Source organism: Perca fluviatilis, chromosome 7, assembly GCF_010015445.1.
Source record: "Perca fluviatilis chromosome 7, GENO_Pfluv_1.0, whole genome shotgun sequence".
Lineage (NCBI taxonomy): Eukaryota > Metazoa > Chordata > Actinopteri > Perciformes > Percidae > Perca > Perca fluviatilis.
Window position 1 is genome coordinate 865,690 of NC_053118.1, and position 21,567 is coordinate 887,256.

At 41.3% G+C, this 21,567-nt stretch overlaps 2 protein-coding genes across 3 annotated transcripts in view; one reads left to right on the top strand and one right to left on the bottom strand.

Moving 5' to 3' along the window:
* Positions 1–7,350: 7,350 nt before the first annotated feature.
* On the bottom strand, positions 7,351–10,349 carry LOC120561601 (potassium voltage-gated channel subfamily S member 2-like). The gene is made up of 2 exons (XM_039804744.1): positions 9,913–10,349; positions 7,351–9,481 (listed from the first exon to the last, which is right to left on the bottom strand). The coding sequence occupies exon 2, from the start codon at positions 9,477–9,479 to the stop codon at positions 8,040–8,042; it is 1,440 nt and encodes a 479-aa protein (XP_039660678.1). The 5' UTR covers positions 9,480–9,481; positions 9,913–10,349; the 3' UTR covers positions 7,351–8,039.
* A 10,229-nt stretch (positions 10,350–20,578) lies between these two features.
* LOC120562169 (NIPA-like protein 2) overlaps positions 20,579–21,567 on the top strand; it is a 41,041-nt gene continuing 40,052 nt past the window's right edge. Inside the window, exon 1 of one of the 2 annotated variants that reach the window (XM_039805713.1) lies at positions 20,579–20,829. In XM_039805713.1, coding sequence (XP_039661647.1) covers positions 20,746–20,829 — 84 coding nt within the window. In that variant the 5' untranslated portion in view covers positions 20,579–20,745. Of the gene's footprint in view, positions 20,886–21,567 lie in introns of both variants that reach the window. The other variant, XM_039805714.1, reaches the window with a different exon arrangement.

The following is a 21,567-nucleotide window of genomic DNA, read 5'->3' on the forward strand; positions in this document are numbered from 1 at the left end:
CTCTAAGCAGTTGAGAATATACAAGCCCGAATTGTCAAACTACCCTTGAGTAAGGCACTAAAACCTGAACATATAGAGAAACTCCAGCAAACACTGCAAGACAATGTTTTCTTCTGGTCTCGCTCCCACTGTTAAATCACCAAGTTCAATAGGTAAAGTAAGTAAAGTCAGCATTCCTAGATGATTTTTTTTAAATCACTAAGGCATCCGACTTGCATGTAGCTTCAGCTCATCTCCTCTGCTTGCACTTAGAAAGTCCTGAAATATACAGGCTCCTATAATTAAAGTGTTTTGTGCATACTGCCGCCTCTGTGCCATCCAAACAAAACTGCCAAAGTACACCATTACCCTGCTTGGCTGTTAAGAACAAAATTGCATTTCCATCCTTTTGAGGCTGTTTAAACAGGATTAGCTGTAGAGTTTCCATATCAATCTTAAAGCTGCTTATTTTAATAAAAGTCATCGGTAAAAGGTAGGATAGCACTTGCTAAGTGTTGCATTGGGCCATTTCCATTCAAATCCTGTGGGAACACTATTGTGATTTAGATCCAAAAACATTTGTCTCTCCAGATGAGTCACTTAATGGGCGCAGACGGAGTCATGCATTAAAAAAAGGGGGGGGGGCGTTAATGTTCCCGTTTGTCTAGAATTATTGTCCTTCAGAAGTTCTTTGATCATCAAGTGCGTGTGGTTTCTGGTGAAGGGCCAACTTGCTGCCTTGCTGCTGGAGGTTTTGTGCTGTGGTTTCAGTGTGAACTAGTATTTGAAGATGTTTGATGATTTGATACATTAGTACATTTAAAATAAGACTGGCTTAAGACATAAGTAGTGCTCACATTGTTGTTATGTGGATATACGGATGGCCATGTCAGTCTGTTGGTTGGCCCAGACTGAAACAAGTCAATAAGCATTGGATTAATTGCCATGAAATATTGTACAGACATTCATGCTCCCCAGAGGACAAAGCCTAATGATGCTGGTGATCTCCAGACTTTTCCTCTAGCATCAAGAGCAGCAGTCAAAGTTTTCACTAAGCTACTCAAATATCTCATGATCTACCAGAAGGATTGGAATAATAGTTTGTACAGACATTCATGGTTCCCAGATGATGTATTCTACTGACTTTCTTCTAGCACCAACAAACATTTGTGCGTTTGACTGAACTACCTTGCAGCACACTGAATTAAGATGGTGAAAATGGTACACATAATACATGCTGCAAATCATGTTGTCATTTTGTGCTTATTAGCATGATGGTGGTAGCATTTAGAGCTTGTTAGCATGTTGATGGTAGCATTTAGCTCAAAGCACCAATGTGCCCCACAGAGCCATTTGCATGGCTGTAGGCTGTTAGTCTACAGCCATGCAGCTTTCTTGGATTCAAAGAAATTTGAATCCAAGATGGCTTTTTTCATCATAATATTCCTTGGAATTTTAATGAGCACAAAGTCTACATTATCTGGAAAAGATGCCCATTAGAACTAAAGTATTCACTCTAAATAAAGATGATGCTGGTGAATAATGCAAAACTTGAATGTAAAAAAACAAGAATGCCCTGATTGTCTTCCACTTCTAATGGTGGCATCAAGCAATCCAACAGCCATCCTTGTTGGGCATTACGTGCATTCTGCCTTTGCATAAGATCTGTAGGTGATAATTAGCTAAGCCATGATCCATGTAATGAGAGATTATTTTTGGAGATATTCACAGATCAGACATGGTGGGAAGAGGCAGAAAAGGGGGGAGGGATAGAAACAAGCACACGGAAAAGATCCAATCTTCCCACACTGTTTAAAGCAAAGGGATAGTAGCAGATGGTAATGTGCAACAACACGGAACGCCTGCTTAGTAACAGTTTTATATCACCAATACAGAGCAGACTGGAGATGACGCTTGTGCTGCCAGCTTCAATAAGTTCCCCATTAGACACGCTGTCTGCTATGTTTGTGTGTACAGTATGCGTTCACACACATAAGCACGTACACCGTATAGTTCTTATTCCCTGTCAGCTCTGCTCTAATGAGCTCAGTATTCTTGCAACATTTTCAGCATCTTTTCATGATCTTCCTCTCTTGTCTTTGTTGGGAAACAGAGAAAACAAATGAACCAGACTTTTTTAACTTGAAAACATTAGATCAAAATGAACTTTTTTGATTTAGTAATGAATCATTCAAATAAAACAATTAACCAATCCTGGTTATAAATGACACCCCTAAAAGCATTGATGATTACAAGAGAGACACGTTTCTTTTTTTTTAAACTCTCCAAAACTCATTTTTCTTTCTGCATGATGAGTCCCACATTTGGGTCTTAATGATCAAAAGAAATGGTAGGAATGGATTTAAGCTTTGCTGGTTACTGGTGTAAAGGAGGACAGCAGACTTTTTGCCATTGCCTCCCTCTAATGACCTGAGCTGCCATCTGCACTCAGCTGTGTGCCAGGCAGGCCCTGGGCCTTTCTTACATCTATCACCACCGTCAGAGGGTAATGATACAGGCGAGCCAACCGAGGCTGTGGAGGGGCCAGACATCTCCATCTTCCACCTCAGAAGTCACTGTGACCTAAACACACACACACACACACACGCACAAACACAGCTCTGCCTTTTGGACTTGGATGACATTGGCCAAATCTACTAGTGCTGTAATGTTGTTACTGTTTCCCCTATGCCTACACTCCTAAAGTCGATTTCAAACTTCAAAATTCTATGATTACTTTCCTCTTCCTAAGTTGGAAAAGATTGACTGTGTTGGTATGCCTCTATTGATATGTGTAAATGTCACCCACTGTCGCTGTGAACTCATTTACTGATTTGTCCATGCTAGTTTGGCACTGCGTGGTGTTTTGGATTTGCTCCTGGGGGGAAAGCCTTTAAAGGTTTAGGAGTAAACAAAAGGAGACTGATATAATTGGCCTCCGAGGGTAAATATTATTTCAAATGAGCTCCCCAGATATACTATGGAAACAACCTGCAATACGTGAATTTCCCATTAGTATTTTCCAAGTGATCATGACCTTGTTGCTGAAGTGCATTACAAATTACCCTTGTACCACTCAGTTTTCTCCAATCATCCCTTGAATGAATCAAACCTCAGTGTCCCAATACTGTTATGATTTTCATATGTACACTGTAGAAATATTTCTATAATCTAGATGTGTTATTCTCAGTATAAAAGTTTATAATATATGTGAGTTGTGTGTAGTCATGAGACATGGTTGCAATTTCCAGGGAAGACACATTTGAACTCCCTGTACAATGTATAGACTCGTACCACAGATGGTTAGCTTAAGCTTTGATTACATTATAGTTCAGGAATGTGTATGTTAGAAACAGTGTATGTTAGAAACAGTTTTTTAGTACCAGGCGCAGAGGTGGAACGGCAGGGGGGTGGCTCTTGGGTCAGTGTGTGTGTGTGAGAACTGAAGAAATCTGTCCGGAGACAGAGGATGACGCCATCAAGGAAGAAGATAAAAAGATTAGTCATATGGTCAGAGGGGGTTCACAATTTTGGGAGAGTGGACCTGAACCCCCGTATTCTATTGTCTGCGGCCAGGGAAACTTTTGTGTACCCACACGTGTGTTTTAACTTGAATGCTGGACTTCAGTAAACTTGCTTAACTGAACTATATGTCCTGCTACGTCCTGTGACACCCTGCAGTGCCTTGCTATGCCAGGAACTACTAGAGCTACTATTTCTAGTCACTGATCCATTATCTTTATTGTGACTATTATTGCCGCTGTTCATCACACACCCAACCGGCCCCGTCAGACACCACCTACCAAGAGCCTGGGTCTGTCCGTGGTTTCTCCCTAAAAGGAAGATTTCCTCGCCACTGTCGCACTAAATGCTTGCTCTTGGGGGAATTACTGGAATTGTTGGGTCTTTGTAAATTATAGAGTGTGGTCTAGACCTACTCTATCTGTAAAGTGTCTTGAGATAACTCTTGTTATGAATTGATGCTATAAAAAAAACTGAATTGAATTGAAATTGAACTCTTTGTCTCAGATTGATCCTTGTAAACTTAAGTCCAATGAAAGACGCCGCAGGAATTCATAAATTGTAGTCAGATTTGGGCCTTATTTTAGACATAATTCCTCAACAACACCCAAAAGCTCTTATGTGTTCGCAGAGAATTTGGGATTTTTAAGGCCAGACACTGCAGGCAAAAACGTTTTTTTTTATTATTATTATTATTCTCTGTTAAATTTTAAAATGTTGGGTTATTTTGCTTCCCTTACTGTCTTCTTTCAGACTAGTGCAAGGCCGCCTGAATTTGACATGCTCATACCTATTCTCCTTTTATTTTGAGTGAGTGCGTGAGTGAGTACTGTAAAATCCTAACCATAATGGCTACGAAATGTACATTTTGTGCAGCTAAAAAGTACTTAATCTAAATTTTACGGCAATGTAAAGCACAGTGCTGGTAAACTTCCCTATTAAATTACGTACGTAAGTTTTAAAGAACATTTATTAAGTCAGCTGGAGCCCTAATATTACTGTAAAAGACTGGCTTCATGTCTCCCACTGTGGCAAGTGATAAATGCCTGTAAAAGGTCTTTAATACGGAAGATATATGCAGATTAAAGAGCAATGTTATTTTAGAATTTTTTATTTTAGATTTAAAATGTTCATTTTCTTTCAAATATATTATAAAAATATATATTTTCTCATAACATCATTTATTTTTGGTCCATGGCCCTCCGTCCAGATACATTTTTGGCCCTTCATATGAATGAATTTGGGCATCTCTGGACTATTATTATATTTATATATTTATTTATTGTTTGATTATCTGTGTCTTGTACTTTTCCCCCTATCCCTTGCTGCTGCAACATTGTGAATTTCCTCATTGTGGGAGGATTTTGAATCTTGAAAACTACCAAAATGCAAGTTTAGGTCTTTATTTACCTACACTTTGTCTATTTGAGTCTGTAGATTTCTCCTAAAGGTATAGGATATAAGTATATATATTTTACAGTATTTAAGCCATTAAAGGCCTTTTTCTCAAAATGATTTTTTTCTTATACGCTGATACAGAAATCTCACCTTCAGTAGCACTTAAATCAAAGCAGTTTTATTGCTTGTCTTTATTCTGAAGGTTTTTACAGGGTTTGCTTATACTCTATATCATTCATAGACGGCTTTATAAAACATTTTATTCCAGAATGCCAAATTGATATTTTTAAGGCTGTGACAATATTTTCAGATTTATGGAGTGATTAGAAAGATATTTCCAAAAGTCCAAAATTAACATATATTTAATAAGAGAATGCCTTATTTGCATATTTACAGTTTTTTAAACTGCTTACAGACAAATCTTCACGTCACACAATTTTTTAAACCTCTCACTCAAAGAGCAAAACTACACACCAAATCTCAAAAACCATAAGTTATATCTCAGCCCTTCCTTCACTCAGTTTTCAAATGCATAAAGCACTTTTTTCAAAACACTACACACAATTCTCTACCTCATGCTACGTTTTATTATTTTCATAAACAGACATTTCAACCTTCCTGTTTTCAAAAATAACATTGTGCACAACTGTATATATGCCGCTGTGTATATATGCCGTCAATGCCATCAAGAGCATGCCAGACCTGTTGGCAGTGTAACGAGAAGCTCAAGCCCACGTTAGCCAATCAGAATCCCGAAAATAGCAACAACAGCAACGAATCACTTCCTCTCTCTTCTCTTCCTCACTTCCTCGGCTGCCTAAACCTCCGTTTGTCTCAGTTTACATGCAAATGTGCAAACAAAGTTTTCCAAAATCTCCACTCTGGCCGGAGTTTTTAGAAAGAATCGCTTTCAGAGGCGAATTCTCCGTTTGCGTGTAAACGAAGGGCACAAACGAAGGGAAATGTCTCAGTTTTTCAAAATAACCATGTACGTGTAAACGGGGTATAAGACACAACAATCTAACATGAAGTGACTTGCTTTCCTTTTCCAAACACAACCAATCAAAATGCTACACTTATTCACCATAGCCACGTTCAGCCCCAACAAAACGTAGCAACACGTTTTTCTAAACTGAAACGGGGGTGCGTTGAACACCCTGTTGAGTGTGCAAGCGCTCTGCCTTTTTATTACTACGAGTTTAGCCACACGTCTCTGCTGATTGGGTATCACCTGTGAGTCTGTGACAATGCCAATAAATGAGAGAAACAGCCACCAAACGAGAGAAAACATATCTCAAAGCAGTTGCACACCTTTCCGAGGAACATGTCATTCAACCAGGAAACCATAGCAACATGGTGCACACTGTTTGAACATGCCATGCGTTACACACACTCTCCTCACATGTGCAAACACTAATTGCTTAACTTATCACTAACTAACCACTGCTTTAGTATAGGCCTATGAATAGGTCAAAGGTCAGATTACCTATTTGGAACAAAGGATGCTGACAATAGACAGAGAGCAGGGTAGTAGAGTAGGAGGTTAGTTTTTTTTAGGAGTGAAACGTGCTCTGGTTATTGGCATTTCTTTAAACCAATCACAATCATCTTCAATCGCTAAGTGCCGGATGGAGCCACGGTGCCGTTGCAAAATAGCCTCAGAAAGGAACTTGTTTTGGTGGAACATGTGTACGTTCAAAAGTTGTTTTAGTCGTGCAACAGAAAACTCAGATGGACAGACTGCTCCTAGATCCAACAGCTAGCTGTCTGGATCTAGGAGCAGTTAACCATAGTCCTCACAAATCCACCGGAGGTTAGAACCCCAACACAGAGAAAGCAGAAGGTACCGGACATCCAGCCAAAATGAGGGACATCCAGCGAAATTTCTGAAACGTCGTTGATATAGACTAGCTTTGTATCAACTCGTTTGGCAATGGCTTGAATGTAACACCAATATAAAAATAGTTGTGCACCATAGCTTTAACTGCCACGGCCCCTGAAAGCACCCTCACCTCGCGGTCCCAGTACCCAGCTCATAGTCACCTTTTGTCGGCTAAACTTAACTCGAAACTGCCTCTGAAACGACCTTGACTGTCATTTGTCTAATTGTCACGTGACCAGCCGGCGGCTGCCTAATTTCAAAGGATATCATACAAATTGGTGTGCATAAGTTTTCGTACGATATCATACGAACAGGCAGTGGTAGCCACACCTTACATTTTATTTAAAATATTTTCTACTCAATTCCCCTTGAAGGTAAATGTAGTATGCAGAAAGCATGAATAAGTGTAACTTCTATTATGGCCATAGATATATAATCTGCTTTTGCTACCAATATGATACCATGTTTGTGGCTGTCAATTAATTGCGAAATACCTGACAGTTTATTAGTAAAACATATTGATTAATAGTAAACAACTGTTTTTGTGTAAACTGAAATGGTGATGCCAATGACAAACAAATGCAATAGATTTATTCAACATGTCAGCTCTGAATGGTTGTTGCGATGCCCGTCACACTGTTTCAGATATTGTGTCAGTCACTACTGTGAATCCGTCTTCCCCCCTTCGGGCTTACATGTGTTATCTCTGTCAGTAAAACACACTTAGGAAGACGCCAAGGACCCTCGCTCTGCACATGAAAAACATGAGGAAGTGTGTTATGTATTTTTTGTTTAATACTTTGCTTTAACTACACATCTGAAGTAATCTTGTTGCAACATAACAATTACACATCAACACTCCTTCCAAAGAGGTACAGATGGAGTTACTTTCAGACATATTTGATCACAACAAGTATAGCTGGAGGATGGACTACAGTGTGACACCATCTACGACTGCAAACAACTACATCTTTTGAATTGTACGCGGTCACTTTTTGGCCTGTTTGGTGAGGGGCCATAATAATGCACAGCAAACTATGATATTCAGGCCGTCCTGTACATTTGTTTACTTTCTCATTGTGACTGACACGCAGATTAACACATTATTGCACTGAGCTACAGAGAGGCAAACGGTCAGACATCAGTGGAAGGAAGTGGGCTTCTGAGACAGAGGTTTCAGCACCCTGGACAGCTCCTCATGCAGCCACATCAATGGAAGTGTCACCCAACCTGACTGCGTGTCCTTGATACAACAGTTTCAGTGTATTGATTCATTCAGACTGTGTTCACTGGGTGAACTCCGGCTCATGTTTGACAAGCTCGCCATGAGGGATTTGACTTTGTGTGCGTAATAGTTCCTCAGGTTGACCGAGGGAACCTCTTTTATCCCCTCGTCGAAATCACAGCTTCTCATTGCGACCTCCAGCTGTTTTTGTCTCTTGTAGAAGAGAGAGAACTTATTGAAAATGAGCGTAATCGGAAGCACAACTACTAAGATCCCGGCCAGGATGCACGCCGAGGCTGTCAGCTTGCCAGCTATTGACACCGGCACCACATCTCCGTACCCGACGGTGGTCATGCTGACGGTGGCCCACCACCAGCACGACGGAATGGTGGAGAGGTCCTCGCTGTCCTCTTTCTCCACCGTGTAGGCCATGACGGAGAAAAACGACACACCGACGGCCAAGTAGAGGAGCAGCAGGCCCACTTCTTTGTAGCTGTTCCTGAGGGTGGCCCCCAGGGAGCGCAGCCCCGTGGAGTGACGGGCCAGCTTCAGGATGCGGAAAATCCTCATCAGCCTCAGCACCTGTGCAACACGTCCCAGGTTGGCCAGCGTCGGGCTGCTCTCCGCCACCAGGTTTATGAGCAGTGTCAGGTAAAACGGGAGTATGGACACCAGGTCGATTATATTTAACGGGTGTTCGAAGAAATGCAGAAGATCCGGCGCCACCGTGAACCTGGCGAGCAGCTCCAGAGTGAACCAGCCGATGCCAAAGTGCTCGACAGTCTCGAAACGGGGGTCCTCTGTGGGTTGCCCCTCACTGTCCAACAGGCTGAACTCGCTCATGCTGTTCATGCACATCGTGGCGATGGAGCCGAGCACCACCAGGATAGAGAGGATGCTGATGATCCGGCTGGCCACGGAGTAGCCGGGGTTATCCAGCATTAACCAGACGCGCCTCCGCGCGCTCCCAAGCAGCTGCTTGTCAAACTTGGTGGCGTCGCTGTAAAACTCCAACAGTTCGTCGAAAGATGAAGTAGTGCTCCCTTCATCGCTCCTGTCCTCCCAGTCCTCCCGGTCCTGGTCCATTTTCCTACAGTGGTAGGCGCTGCTGCAGCACGAGTCAATAAAGAACTCGTTGATGCCCCAGTACTCGATCTCCTGGCTGAAGGAGAAGATGCACAGCTCGGCCATGACGTGCAGCCTGCCCGTGTTGTAGAAATTCAACACGTAGGGGAAGAGTGCTGGGTTCCTGTCGAAGTAAAACTCTTTCTCGGTGTCGTCGTAGTCGTCGCACAGCTCCAGTATGGACTCTTTGGACTGACAGTGGAGTAAACGCGCAAGCCTGGTCTCAGGGAACCGGGAGAGCGTATCCGACTGGAGACGCTTCTTGAAGCCGCCCACGTTGATGTGGATGGCGGCGTTGTCATCCATGTGAGCCCCGCTGCCTGGTTTCCCCAGGGCCTGACCTGTCATGTCTGGAGAGAGGGACCCACACAGAGACGCACGGCGCACAGAAAGAAAAGAGTGGGAGACAAAAACACATTGACACAAAGAGAAAGAGACAGTCAGCACAAAGAGAGACACGCACATTCAGAGAGAGAGAAAAAAAAAAAAAAAAAAAAAAAAAAAAAAAAAAAAAAAAAAAAAAAAAAAAAGAGAGAGAGAGAGAGAGAGAGGAGAGAGAGAGAGAAAAAGAGAGAGAGAGAGAAAAATGAGAAAGGGAGTTATTTTGGATGTATTATTATCCTTTGAATTAATGCCACACTTGCTTTTAAAGTAAAAGACTAAATGCTGATTTGTTAAAACCACGCGTTTTCTCCCAAATTACAGACACTTACATGAAAAGCAATGATTTAGACCTAAACCTTTGGCTTTCAAAAAAACAAAAAACAAACAAGGAACTTACTTTAAAGCGCTGCCAGTTCACTGAACCCCACTACGAAATACTTAGCATTTCAACTCCGGATATTGCAGTTTGTGGCCAAGTTGTGGCCCTATAATAAACGCAGACACGCTTGTCCCCTGGAGAACAGACAGGAGCGTCTCTGTCAGGTTGATTTTCTCAGCTTGGGCAGAAGATTAGGAAGTCTCTTCCAAAGGGAGTCGGCGCAAATATGATGTTGCCTCCAGACAGAAATAAATTGGTCCCTCCTCAAATATACCCGAAGGCTTGTTGTAGCTGGTAGTCCTTACATCCTGCATCCGCATGGTTTTACATCTCCTTCGGCGGCAGGTATCGGCCACATTTATAACAGTGAATTCTGGGAGCCATAGGAACTGATAAGCACACCCTGGCAGCCGCTTTTGGTTGTGCTAGGGAATTCCTCTCTCTCTCTCTCTCTGTCTCTCTCTCTGTCTCTCTCTCTCTCTCTCTCCCCCCCTCTCTCCTTTCTATCTGTTGCTGCGCAGCAACACGTAGCGCTCCCTCTGCACCGCCCTCCCGAACCTATCTCCATCACGGTGCTGAGGGCGAGGCGCAGCTCGGGAGGAGAGGGAGTCACCAAAGTAACCAACACACGGGAAGCACTGGCACGACATCAAGTGAACATATAAACAATGATGCGTTTCCGGTGTAACTGTAAAATAACGGCTTTATGTCAGAAACCTTAGATCCATAAGCTGCATTACTTTATGATATATTACAGTGATGCCATGGGAGATTTAACAAACAAAGATTATTATACTGGCCTAATACGATCCACTACTTGGGTTCTACATCGATTTTAATATTGCATTTCCACAAAGTTGAAGGTTCGCAAGAGACATAAAAAAAAGAATGGTCAAAATCTGTGCAGCAAAGGTCGAGATATATTGACTTTAAAATCCCTAGTATGGATCAAGCTCCAAAAATTCTGGAACCTACAATTCCCATGATGCAGCTCGGTTGCATCTTTAATTTCAATCAGGAGAGACCTTATTTTTGGAGAGGAGAACATTTAAATATTGACAACAAAGAAGTGATTGGTGCTTTGGGCTGATACAGCTTTTGGCAAAATCTGGTTGATGTAAATGCCCCTAATCAGCTGATAAGGGGAAGCAGGAGAAGAGCGAGGGTGGAGGGGAATGAGTGAGTTACATAAAATAGTGGTCCTGGCTGAACCTGAACCCTGCCTGGTAAACGCCTTGAAACTGACTTCTACAGTTTGTAATGCAGGATTTCCGTTAAAACTGTGTAACCCACGCTGAGATAACCCTGATGACATCATCAGGGGGTTATTTTTGGACAGGAGACATTATACAACTGTTTCCTCTTCAGTAATCCTCTGAATGTTATGTCTAAATCGCTGGTGTTCTTTAATATTACTCATCAAATGAAGCCAATAGGTAGCATACTAGAAACAGTGTAAGTGTCCTGTGAGAATGCCCATAGGTTTCATAGTGATGTCTTTGATGCACCGGTGACAAACACTACCGTTTTTTAATGTAAAAATTGTGAGTGTTACATGTGAGGACAGATGCTTTCATGTAAAGGTCACAATTGATTGACGAGTCTACGGTCATCCATCCCACACACTCACTGTCACGCTGATGATCAATAGAATGGCATTCAACCCATGCCGAGGTCTCCTCACTCCTCACAAAATACTGTTTTACTAATTCTCACTACAGAACCATGATGCTGTTTGAGCCAAGAAAAGAATGTATGTGCTTTCAACGCTGACAACCAACATCTCCACCATCACCTGCATTTCCTTTTATCAACTCAGTGGCGGTATCATTAACAGCTCTGTCTGGCAGAACATAAAGCCAGCGTTAGAGCCTTGAACAGCCTTGCTTGTATTAATTAAGCACTGAAGGTTTTGTTTTGTCATGTCCCGAAGTGTCTAATGAAGGTGATAGCGGCTGCAGACAAAAGCTGCCTTATACAAATTATCTTGGGTGTATGCTTGTTAGTGCAGAAAAAAAAAAATGTTGATACCTTTGTTGATGAATGAGTTTATGGCAGGTCTGCTCTGTTGAGAAAATTAGGGGTCTCTTTGTTTGTGCTGTTTGAGCATTTGAAAAATACAGTAGCCCATTTTTGGTCTTAACACACGCTTTTAAGGCAAAAAGTCCTCCAAACCATGTGATTATATCTGTTATTTATTCCTACCCTCTAATAATGTAAGACCCACAGGAGCACAGGAACATAACGGTCGCGGTTTGTGAAACGGTCGCAGTTTGGTTGGGTTTAGGCACAAAAACTACTTGGTTATGTTTTCGGCACCGACACTAATAGTGTAAGTTTAATTAAGGTTAGAAAAAGATCATGGTTTGGGTTAAAATCAGACGCTACTTCACTTTTGGTTACGCACGTGACGCAGAACGTGACGTGGCTCCGTTTCTTACTTAACGTTAAAAAAGAACTCACTGTTTACTTTTAAACAGGACTTGAACCCTGGTCTCCTGGGTGAAAGTGTTGTTGTATGACCCATCCACCACCACCCCCATAACCTACTTCCTTTGCATAAATTTGGCACCCTGCTCTTTGCTTAATATAGGTCGTAATTGCTGCTTGAACAAACAACTTATGTGGGCGTTTTTGGGGGGATGACAGACTCCTTTAAGGAGCCGTGATAAAGGTGGTCACCATCACTTCATTTTTATTGGGATAATCTCTTCTTTCCCATATCATTTGCTGGCCACCCTGTTTGAGACACCAGGCTTTAGCTGCATTTGAAAACACATTTAGAATCATTGGCAGCAATTTCCTACTTGCTATAGTGTATTGCAGTACTTGTTTGTAACCAATGGCTGCAGGCAGCACTGGAACTGTTTACTCCTAAATAGGATCTTTCACTCCCAGATTGTTGCTCCCGGCCAGCCAGCACATTAATATTTTATCACATTTCTTTCTCCTAACAATTGGAGTTTACCATGAGCATGTAAACCCATGAGATTGCCTGTACAGAATGGGTTTTTACAGTCGTATTCATACAGGCCATCTCCTCATTCTGGATGCTTTTAGGGGTTTAATGAGAACTAAAACCTATGCTCTTCAGGTGCTCCCAATACGGTATAATAGATTATGTCATGGGCCTCTACAGATTCTCTACACCCTCACACGCAGATTTGTAGGATTTGTGAAGCTTAAAAAGAGCCTTGAAAGCACACACAACCACTCTCTGCTGATTACAATGTTGTGAAATAACAGACTTTTTCTTATTAATGCCCTTCACTTGTAAAATCCATCTGTGGTTGCGTGGGAATGTTGTTCAGTGATTATAATCCTATTTAGTCTCTCATAATACTCATCCAGAAGGGTATCATCCTCTGTTCACTGAGATTCTTGATGTTTGGGATCTGTATTATTTGGATAATTTCTCATCATATTTCCTCTCGCTGTGTAGGAATGTCCTATAATCCCATGCAGGCAACAACATGCTTTTACTATGGCACATTTGGAAGGCGTTCAGATATCACATCTCTTAGGATTACATTATTAGGTGACAGTCAGTGTTTATCCTTTGCCTGCTGGGAAATGTTCATTTTCTGTGCAGGATATCTGATTTAGGTGAACATTATGGGTGTCTTCTCGCTCTGCAAGCTTCATCAGTCCTGAATGGTATCTCTGATGGCGCACGCACACACCTCCTCAGATTTCATTAGCGTGGGTGAAGGAGCTTGATGTTTGTAATAACGAATGTCATCAGGACTTTGTTCAGGATTACTGAGGCTGTTAGTTCTAAATGATTTGGGCTAACCAGACTATCATCTGCAGATTATTCACTGTCTGCTTTTCATTGAACCTGGCTGCTTTTGATTCATTCTTCTCCCACATGGTTGAGTTTAATGTGCTGATTTGTGGAGGAGGCACTATTCCTCATAGCTGATTCCTCAACAAGTTTCCTTAGATCCATTGTCTTATTGATAGCTGGCCTTGGTTTTCAAATAAATCCTTCTGGCTCACTTTATCATGACAAGTTTGCTATGTATTACAAACAACTAGTGGCAGAAGAATATCTCAAACCCTTTATTTAAGCAAAAGCACTAGGCCTACATTAATGTCAATCCTTTACAAGTCAAAGCTCTGCATTCAAATTCCTATTCAAGTAAAATTCAAAAGTATTATCAGCAAGACATGCTAAGTACTCATTCTGCTGATAAATTTTCATAAATGACATTATGAGATTGTCATTACTGATGCATTAATGCATTGCAAGTATCATAATACTAGCTGATAGGTGGACCTAGTTTGAACTACTTTATGTAGGCTACTGCTCTCCTCCATGTCTCGAACCCTCACACCCTAACCGTTCACAATGGAGGATGTCCGACTACATCTGAGCAGATGTAAATCTGGCAAGGCCCCGGGCCCGGATGGCATCCCAGCCAGCGTGCTCAAGCTCTGTGCCATGGAACTCTCCCCAATCCTCTTCACCATCTTCTGGGAATCCTACAGGACAGCTTCAATTCCTACCCTCTGGAAGACATCAACAATCAAGAAACCCCGCCCCTCTGAACCTAACCATTACCGGCCTGTTGCACTCACTCCCACAGCGATGAAATGCCTGGAGAAACTGATACTGCACACATCCTGTCAGCTGTTGGACCACAGCTGGACCCCTATCAGTTTTGCTTACATCGCCAAGCGAGGAACAGAGGATGCTGTGGCATGTCTCCTTCACTTCTTCCTCCAACATCTGGACTCCCCTGGCAACTTGGCATCAATCCTAATCATTGACTTTAGCTCCGCCTTCAACATGATTCAACGCCACCAGATGATCAAGAAACTTCACCAGCTCAACATCCCACCTCTTCTCCTCCACTGGGTCCATAACGTCCTGAGTAACCAACCACAGGCTGTAAGAAATGGAGCTGTCACTTCGCCAACCATCATCACCAACACCGGAGTCCCTCAAGGCTGTGTTCTCAGTCCCTTTCTCTATGCCCTGTACACAAGTCAGACCCTCACCCATCACCACATACTATAATTATTCAGATGACACTGCCATACTGGGTCTACTCAGTGACAGCAACTCCATTACAGCCTATCAACACTCCATCTCTCATTTCTCAACTACCTCCATCTGAACAGAGAGAAAACAAAAGAACTGGTCTTCAACGCACCAAACACTGGACTGTTTCCCATTCCCATCCATAACAAGATAGTAGAACAGGTCAAGAAATTCAAATACCTTGGACTCACTTTAGACAATAATCTCAGTTTTGATCAACACGTCACTGATTTCCACAAACGATCTCAGCAGAGGTCAGATGTCATCTGTAAACTCACTTAATCGCACTTTCTGTTGCCCCAGACCTTTCTTTTGTTGTTACTTTACAAAAGCATAATCCAACCCATCCTGCTGTACCGTTCCCCCTGTTTCTACAACATGCTCACCAACTCACCAAGATCACACACGTCGCCTCCAAAATGACCAGCTCCCTGGCACCCAACATCTGCATCTGGAGCCATCACACGCCTTGCCCATGCCATTGTCAATGACACCAATCACCCTTTATAGACACACTTGACACGGTTGCCATCTGGCCGCAGATACAGGACTGAGTTGTAGAAGGACTTGCTTCGGCAGAAGTTTTGTCGTTTCTGCCAAAGCACTGCTGAACAAACCATCTCGCTGACTTTGTGTAGATCCGGTGTCTTTGTCGTAAATGCGGTTGTTTCTATGTGTCTATATACCTGTCTTTATGTTATCTGTTGATGCATTTGTTTATATTTAGGTAGTTTAGTCCAGATAAATGATTGAGATTGAGATGATTAATGGGGTAGAAAAGAAATACAAACAACTCTGATTTGTATTCCTTTTTGGGGGCTTTTATCTAATCTTTGCTGTTTTTGTGTGAAATACTGTATATATTGACCTCTTTGGACCTTGTACAATTTTTTGAAACCATGCACTTAAGAAGTTTAGAGGGAACATGTCTCTTTGGTGTAATTGCCAACAACTCAGACATTTAAAATATGACGAAGTGAACCAACTGTTGTTTTTTGTAAACCAAAAGCCAAAACAGCTTTATTTTTTAACAGTGCATTATATTTCACGTTTATCATATTTTGATTTTATGTAAAATCTTCATTTTCAAAGTAACTATTATAGCTGTCTAATAAATGTAGTGAAGTAAATTCATTAAGTAACATAAAATGTGCTTAATCAAGTTAAGTACAAGTACCTCCCAATTGTGCTTAAGAGTACTTGAATTAATGTATGTAGTAACTTTTTACCATTGCAACCAACAATGTAATGTTCAAAACAATAATGAGTCCCAATTATTTTAACTTTTTCTACTCAAGTGCAATTCAATCAACGACTGTACTAACCATGCTTTTGCACTCTTGGCTGCAAAAACTGTGACAGAAATGTGTATTCAGAACCTTTTTGGTCACCTCCTAAAATACCTCCTGCATTATTAATAACCATCATTTAGATTCTGCACACTCTTGGCGGGTTTTCATTCCCATCTCATATCTTTTGATGAAGACCTTTTCAGAACCCCAGTATAAATGTAACTATGAAGTAATAGCCAGCTTTATTGTTACGTCTCAGCCCCGACAGCTGAACAGTAGATACAGGAAATAAAATGTCCCCAGTATTCAAATGATGTATCGCATACATTTTAAGCTCTGACCTTAAATCATAAGAAATACACTATTGTGTTGGCCCCCAAACAACGTAGATTTTAAATTGAACAATGCATTAGTGGGGTCAAAAACAGTTACACTGAAGCTTTGGTGCCAATAAATTCCAGTTAAGTTGATTTTTAAAAGGAACTTTTAAGACAATTTATAGATCGGTGTGTTGAGACTGAGATATGGAGTTAACGTCTTTCGATGAGAAACTGCTCTGAGTTCTAAGGGGAACAATCAATTACAGAGTTTTTAATCATTCTAACAGTTTCACTATTCCATTTTCAAATTTCACATTCCATTATCAAAGCCACGCGGTCAAGAGGAGACAATCAATCAGCCCATTTATCCCCTTCAGAGAGTCAAGATGACATTTTCCTCAGACTTTTAGTAAGTGTGTATGAGAGAGATAGAGGAAGGGGTAGATAAAGGATGGAAGGAGAGGGCAGAATGAGAAACAGACAGAGAAGAAGAGAGAAAGTAGGAAGAGGATGTGGTTATCGCTCTCTCCTTCAAAGCCTGAGGGCGCAAGTGAGAGTGTGTAGGAGTTTTTGTGTCGACTAAATCTGCTGTTCCCTATCTTTTGTACGGCTGCCTTCGTCGTTCTCTCTCCTTCCCTTGCTTTCTTTCCCACTCTCTTGCTGTTTTTATGTGTCTCTCTTAACATTTTATATCCACTCCTTATCCTCTCTCCTACAGTATGTCTCATACTTTCTTGCTTCAATCCTCCAACATGAGGTCAAGGTTCAATAATATGTTGACCTCATCCTTGACTGAAAACAATACTGTGTCATCTGAAGCATTGCCAGGGGACTTTAAACTGCTGGGGGAAAATGCCACGGCACGCTGTCCATGACAGAAGCTGTCAGTCAAAGCTCACTCTGAATTCCTGCAAAGCACTGATGGGTGATCCAGCACTCTCCAGAGAGATTTATAGAAATAGTAAAAAAAAAGGGAATCTGTTTAGTCATGTTATTCAAACGCGTGATATAAAATGTGCTTACATTCGTCTCCCCTGATCCCCTTCACACCACGGTAATCACATCAACTGGGCCTTGATTATTATCTAGAATTAGATAAACTTGTGCTAAATGTATAGGAGTCTGTAATGGCACTGCATTGTATGGCTACTGGCAATTTATTTCTGTGGTTCAGCTTCATCTAGTTTTGACAGTCGGGTCTGAACTCAGAGTCAGACCACTGTGTCACATTCACTGGTTAGTGTGAACACACAACTTGTTTTGATTAACTTTCTTTTACCCTCTGGGGGTGAAAGGACGTCTAGCATTAAGACACTGCAGACTTTTCACCTTCTTCTTTTTCATCTGAATCAAAGTTGTTCCTCAGGGTTATCCCACTGCTACACAGTTTCAATACATCTCTGAATAAAGCGACTGTTAAGATTTCTTGTTGGAAAGTCAATAAAAAATCCACAGAGAGATGCACAAAATGATGCAAAATGATGACAAATACACACAAAATGACTACAAAGAGATAGAAAACATCCACAAAGACACATCAAAATGACCACAAAGTCACACAAAACATTCACAAAGAAATACAAAATATAGAGATACAAAACGTCCACAAAGAGACACAGTGACTGCATAAACACGCAAAACTTCCACACAAAACGACGACAGAGATAAGCAAAACAACTACAAAATGATACAAAATGTCCACAAAGAGATACAAAACGACCAGTCTGGGTGTTAGGGGCCTTTTGCCGGGGCCCATTGTGTCATAATCTGTCTATGGCTGTAGGCTATTTACAGTTAGTTACAAAGCTATTAATATTATATTTACTGTAATATTTAATGTTGTTTATTTGGCATTCATTTATTACACTGAACAAACAATGTTAGTATCAATAATGTACAGTTTATTATTGCCAAGGATCAGGGCTTTAAATTTGAATCTTAACGCATTTTTAATTCAATTCAATTCAATTTTATTTATAGTATCAAATCATAACATAAGTTATCTCGAGACACTTTACAGATAGAGTAGGTCTAGACCACACTCTATAATTTACAAAGCCCCAACAATTCCAACAATTCCAGTAATTCCCTCAAGAGCAAGCAGTGCGACAGTGGCGAGGAAAAACTCCCTCTTGGGAAGAAACCTCGGACAGACCCAGGCTCTTGGTAGGCGGTGTCTGACGAGCCGGTTGGGGGTTGGGGATTTTTACTTCCACATTTCTCAAATGCGCCCCCCTCCATAAATCTTTTCCTCGGACTGGTCCCCTCAATTCAAAGGATTCCAACCCCACCCTTGCATGCAAGCATCTTGCATGGGCAGTACAGATGGCTGTGAAATTCTCACTCATTTCCCAAAGGCTAGTCATGTACAGTATATACCACTATATCTACATATACCTGAAGATTGAGTCCCTTCCAATATTATGTATTAATCAATACATCTGAAGATCATTTGAAATGCATTTTCTATGTCGATCCTTATGCAAATTTCTTTGGAATATGAAATGGTGTTATGTAGTTGTAATACAAATTTACAGTAGGTAAGTGTGTGTGTGTGTGTGTGTGTGTGTGTGTGTGTGTGTGTGTGTGTGTGTGTGTGTGTGTGTGTGTGTGTATCAGCAAAGGCACATGATCATTTTGTTCATGATCAGCACACAAGAACAAACAAGGATTCATAATTTATCTATTCACAGAAAGGACGCCGGATCAATGAGCTCCCATAAAAGACAACACAACAATGTATCTCAGTTCATTCCTTTGACTGTCTGGGATGTCACGTACCCACAGCTGAACAAACACTGAATGGAGATCACATAGTGTCTTCCTGATGAAGCCGGCCTCGTTTGCATCATCGCTTGTTATGATGATTCATTTTCCATCTCCCTTTCAGCTGCTGATGAGGTTTCCAAAAGCAATGACGAGGAGTGGATGGTAATACATTTGCAGATTCATACACAATGAAACACCTGTCCAGGAGTGGGGCTAGAAGGGGGGCACCCCCCCCACACACACACACACACACACACACACTCCATTAGGCTAGAGTGCTGACAATCTGACAATTGTGATTTCCATTGCATCAGAGTCTGTCACTTGGCTGCTTGATCTGCCAACCTTACCAGCCCTTGTCACATGACCAATTCATATTAACATGAGGACTATCCAAAATTCTGATACCATGGAACCAGGACAGGATTTTTATTTTTTATTTTTAAGTGGCAGACTGTACTTGGATATACAATTTGTTTAAAATGAAAACAGGTGAAACTACTAATGAATGTAATGTTTTATTTAGCAGCATTACATTATGTTGTTCTAGCCTATTTAATATTTCATACATACATATATATTATATATATATATATATATATATATATATATATATAATATATATAATATTTCTAAGCATATTTTCTATGCTGCACCTGTCAGCTGTAGGTGAGACCATCATCAGCCTAACAACAAGCGGGACATCATGTGGCTCTTCTAAATCAGATGTGTGGTCCAGCCATCTGGGAGACAGCAGACAGATCTCTCTGTCATGCTGAATGTGGCCAGCAGGAGGCAACATGTTTAACACCAAGAACAGCAAACTGGTACCCAAAGTCCGGTCTGGGAAGCCTAGGCACGGCTTCTTTCTTACAAGTGTTTAGTCAGGCAAATAAATGTTAGACAGGCAAATAAATGTTTAGTTCATTACGCCAATAGGCGTATCTTTACACGAGCATCGGGAACCGCACCTGTTCGCATGCTGCCTTCATGTACACCTCGTAATGTCGTACATCGGAGCAGTTGATCGACAATGAATACGGACAAAGTGGGTCTAGAAACAGATATTGAAGAGATTTCTTTCATCAGGCAGGCTTTTGATATTTTAGTATCTTCATTGTAATACACCCCCTCTATTAAACCAATAAGCATAGCTTTAAAAAACTAAAAACAGTACCCTAGATGTCTTCACAACTTAATTGAAAAGTTGCTTTTTTTTCCGACCGCACTTGAAGTCAGCACAAACTCCTGATCCGCCTCGCAACAATGAGGAACTTTCCCTTCCGAGTTTCCATTGAAGTGTCAGGGGGGACGTGGGATGCATGCGGTGGGATGGAAGCGGAAAAAGATGTGAAGAGAAGAGTGGGAGTTGTGATCTAGAAACGTATTTTTATTTTCCTTATCAAACGATAAGGAAAACATGGCGAATTCAAGTTCTTCACATGCGGCTCCTCAGGTGACCTCTCAGCCCCACCGCGCCGAGATCCTGGACAACCCGCTCCAGGTGAGTCCGTTGAAGTTCCAAGCTGTTCGCTCGTGTAAAGGAGAACAGCTTGACAGGTAGGCTACAAAGTGGAGCATAAATAGTGTCACGTGAGATATGTATCGTTGCTACATCAGATACTAGTTGTAGTTGAGATTGTGGAATAGATTAATGCATCATATTTATAAAACCAAATAATTTGAAGAGGTTTTTTTTCAACTCCAGGATGTAGACCTAATAACTTATAACTTAATAACTGCCTAAAAATATTAAAATGAAGACAAAAATAATTAGTAGGCTACATTTGTACTCTGCACTATATCTATAAATATCTCTGGAGAGTGCTGGTTCATCCATCAGTACTTTATTTTGCCAAATGTCACTGGACAAGGGCAGTGATTTTTGCCTATTTCTATTGTAGATGAGTTATTTCCTTTGCTTAGCCTATGTGTGATGTAAATCATGCTGAACCAGCTTCACTTCACAGAACTGAGAAAGTTTGTGTGCTTTTTTTTGTGTGTGCATGTGTGTTAACTTTCAGGAACTTGCACTCAATTTGGAGAAGGAAAGTGGACACTAATGTCCAGGAGGGGATTAACTTAATCTGAAAAAAAGAAATCTTAGAATTAAGTGAAAAAATAACCTCAGCCTCCAAAGCCCTTTGGGTAATGAGCACTCAGTGTGGAGTGATCTTCGGGGGTTGGCACCTGTCAGAACTATTTTCGAAAATGATCATGACTAAGTTGTTGTGTTAAAAAG

Coding starts and splice junctions, on each gene's coding strand:
- LOC120561601 (XM_039804744.1), bottom strand. CDS start 9,479: ATGACAGGTCAGGCCCTGGGGAAACCAGGCAGCGGGGCTCACATGGAT.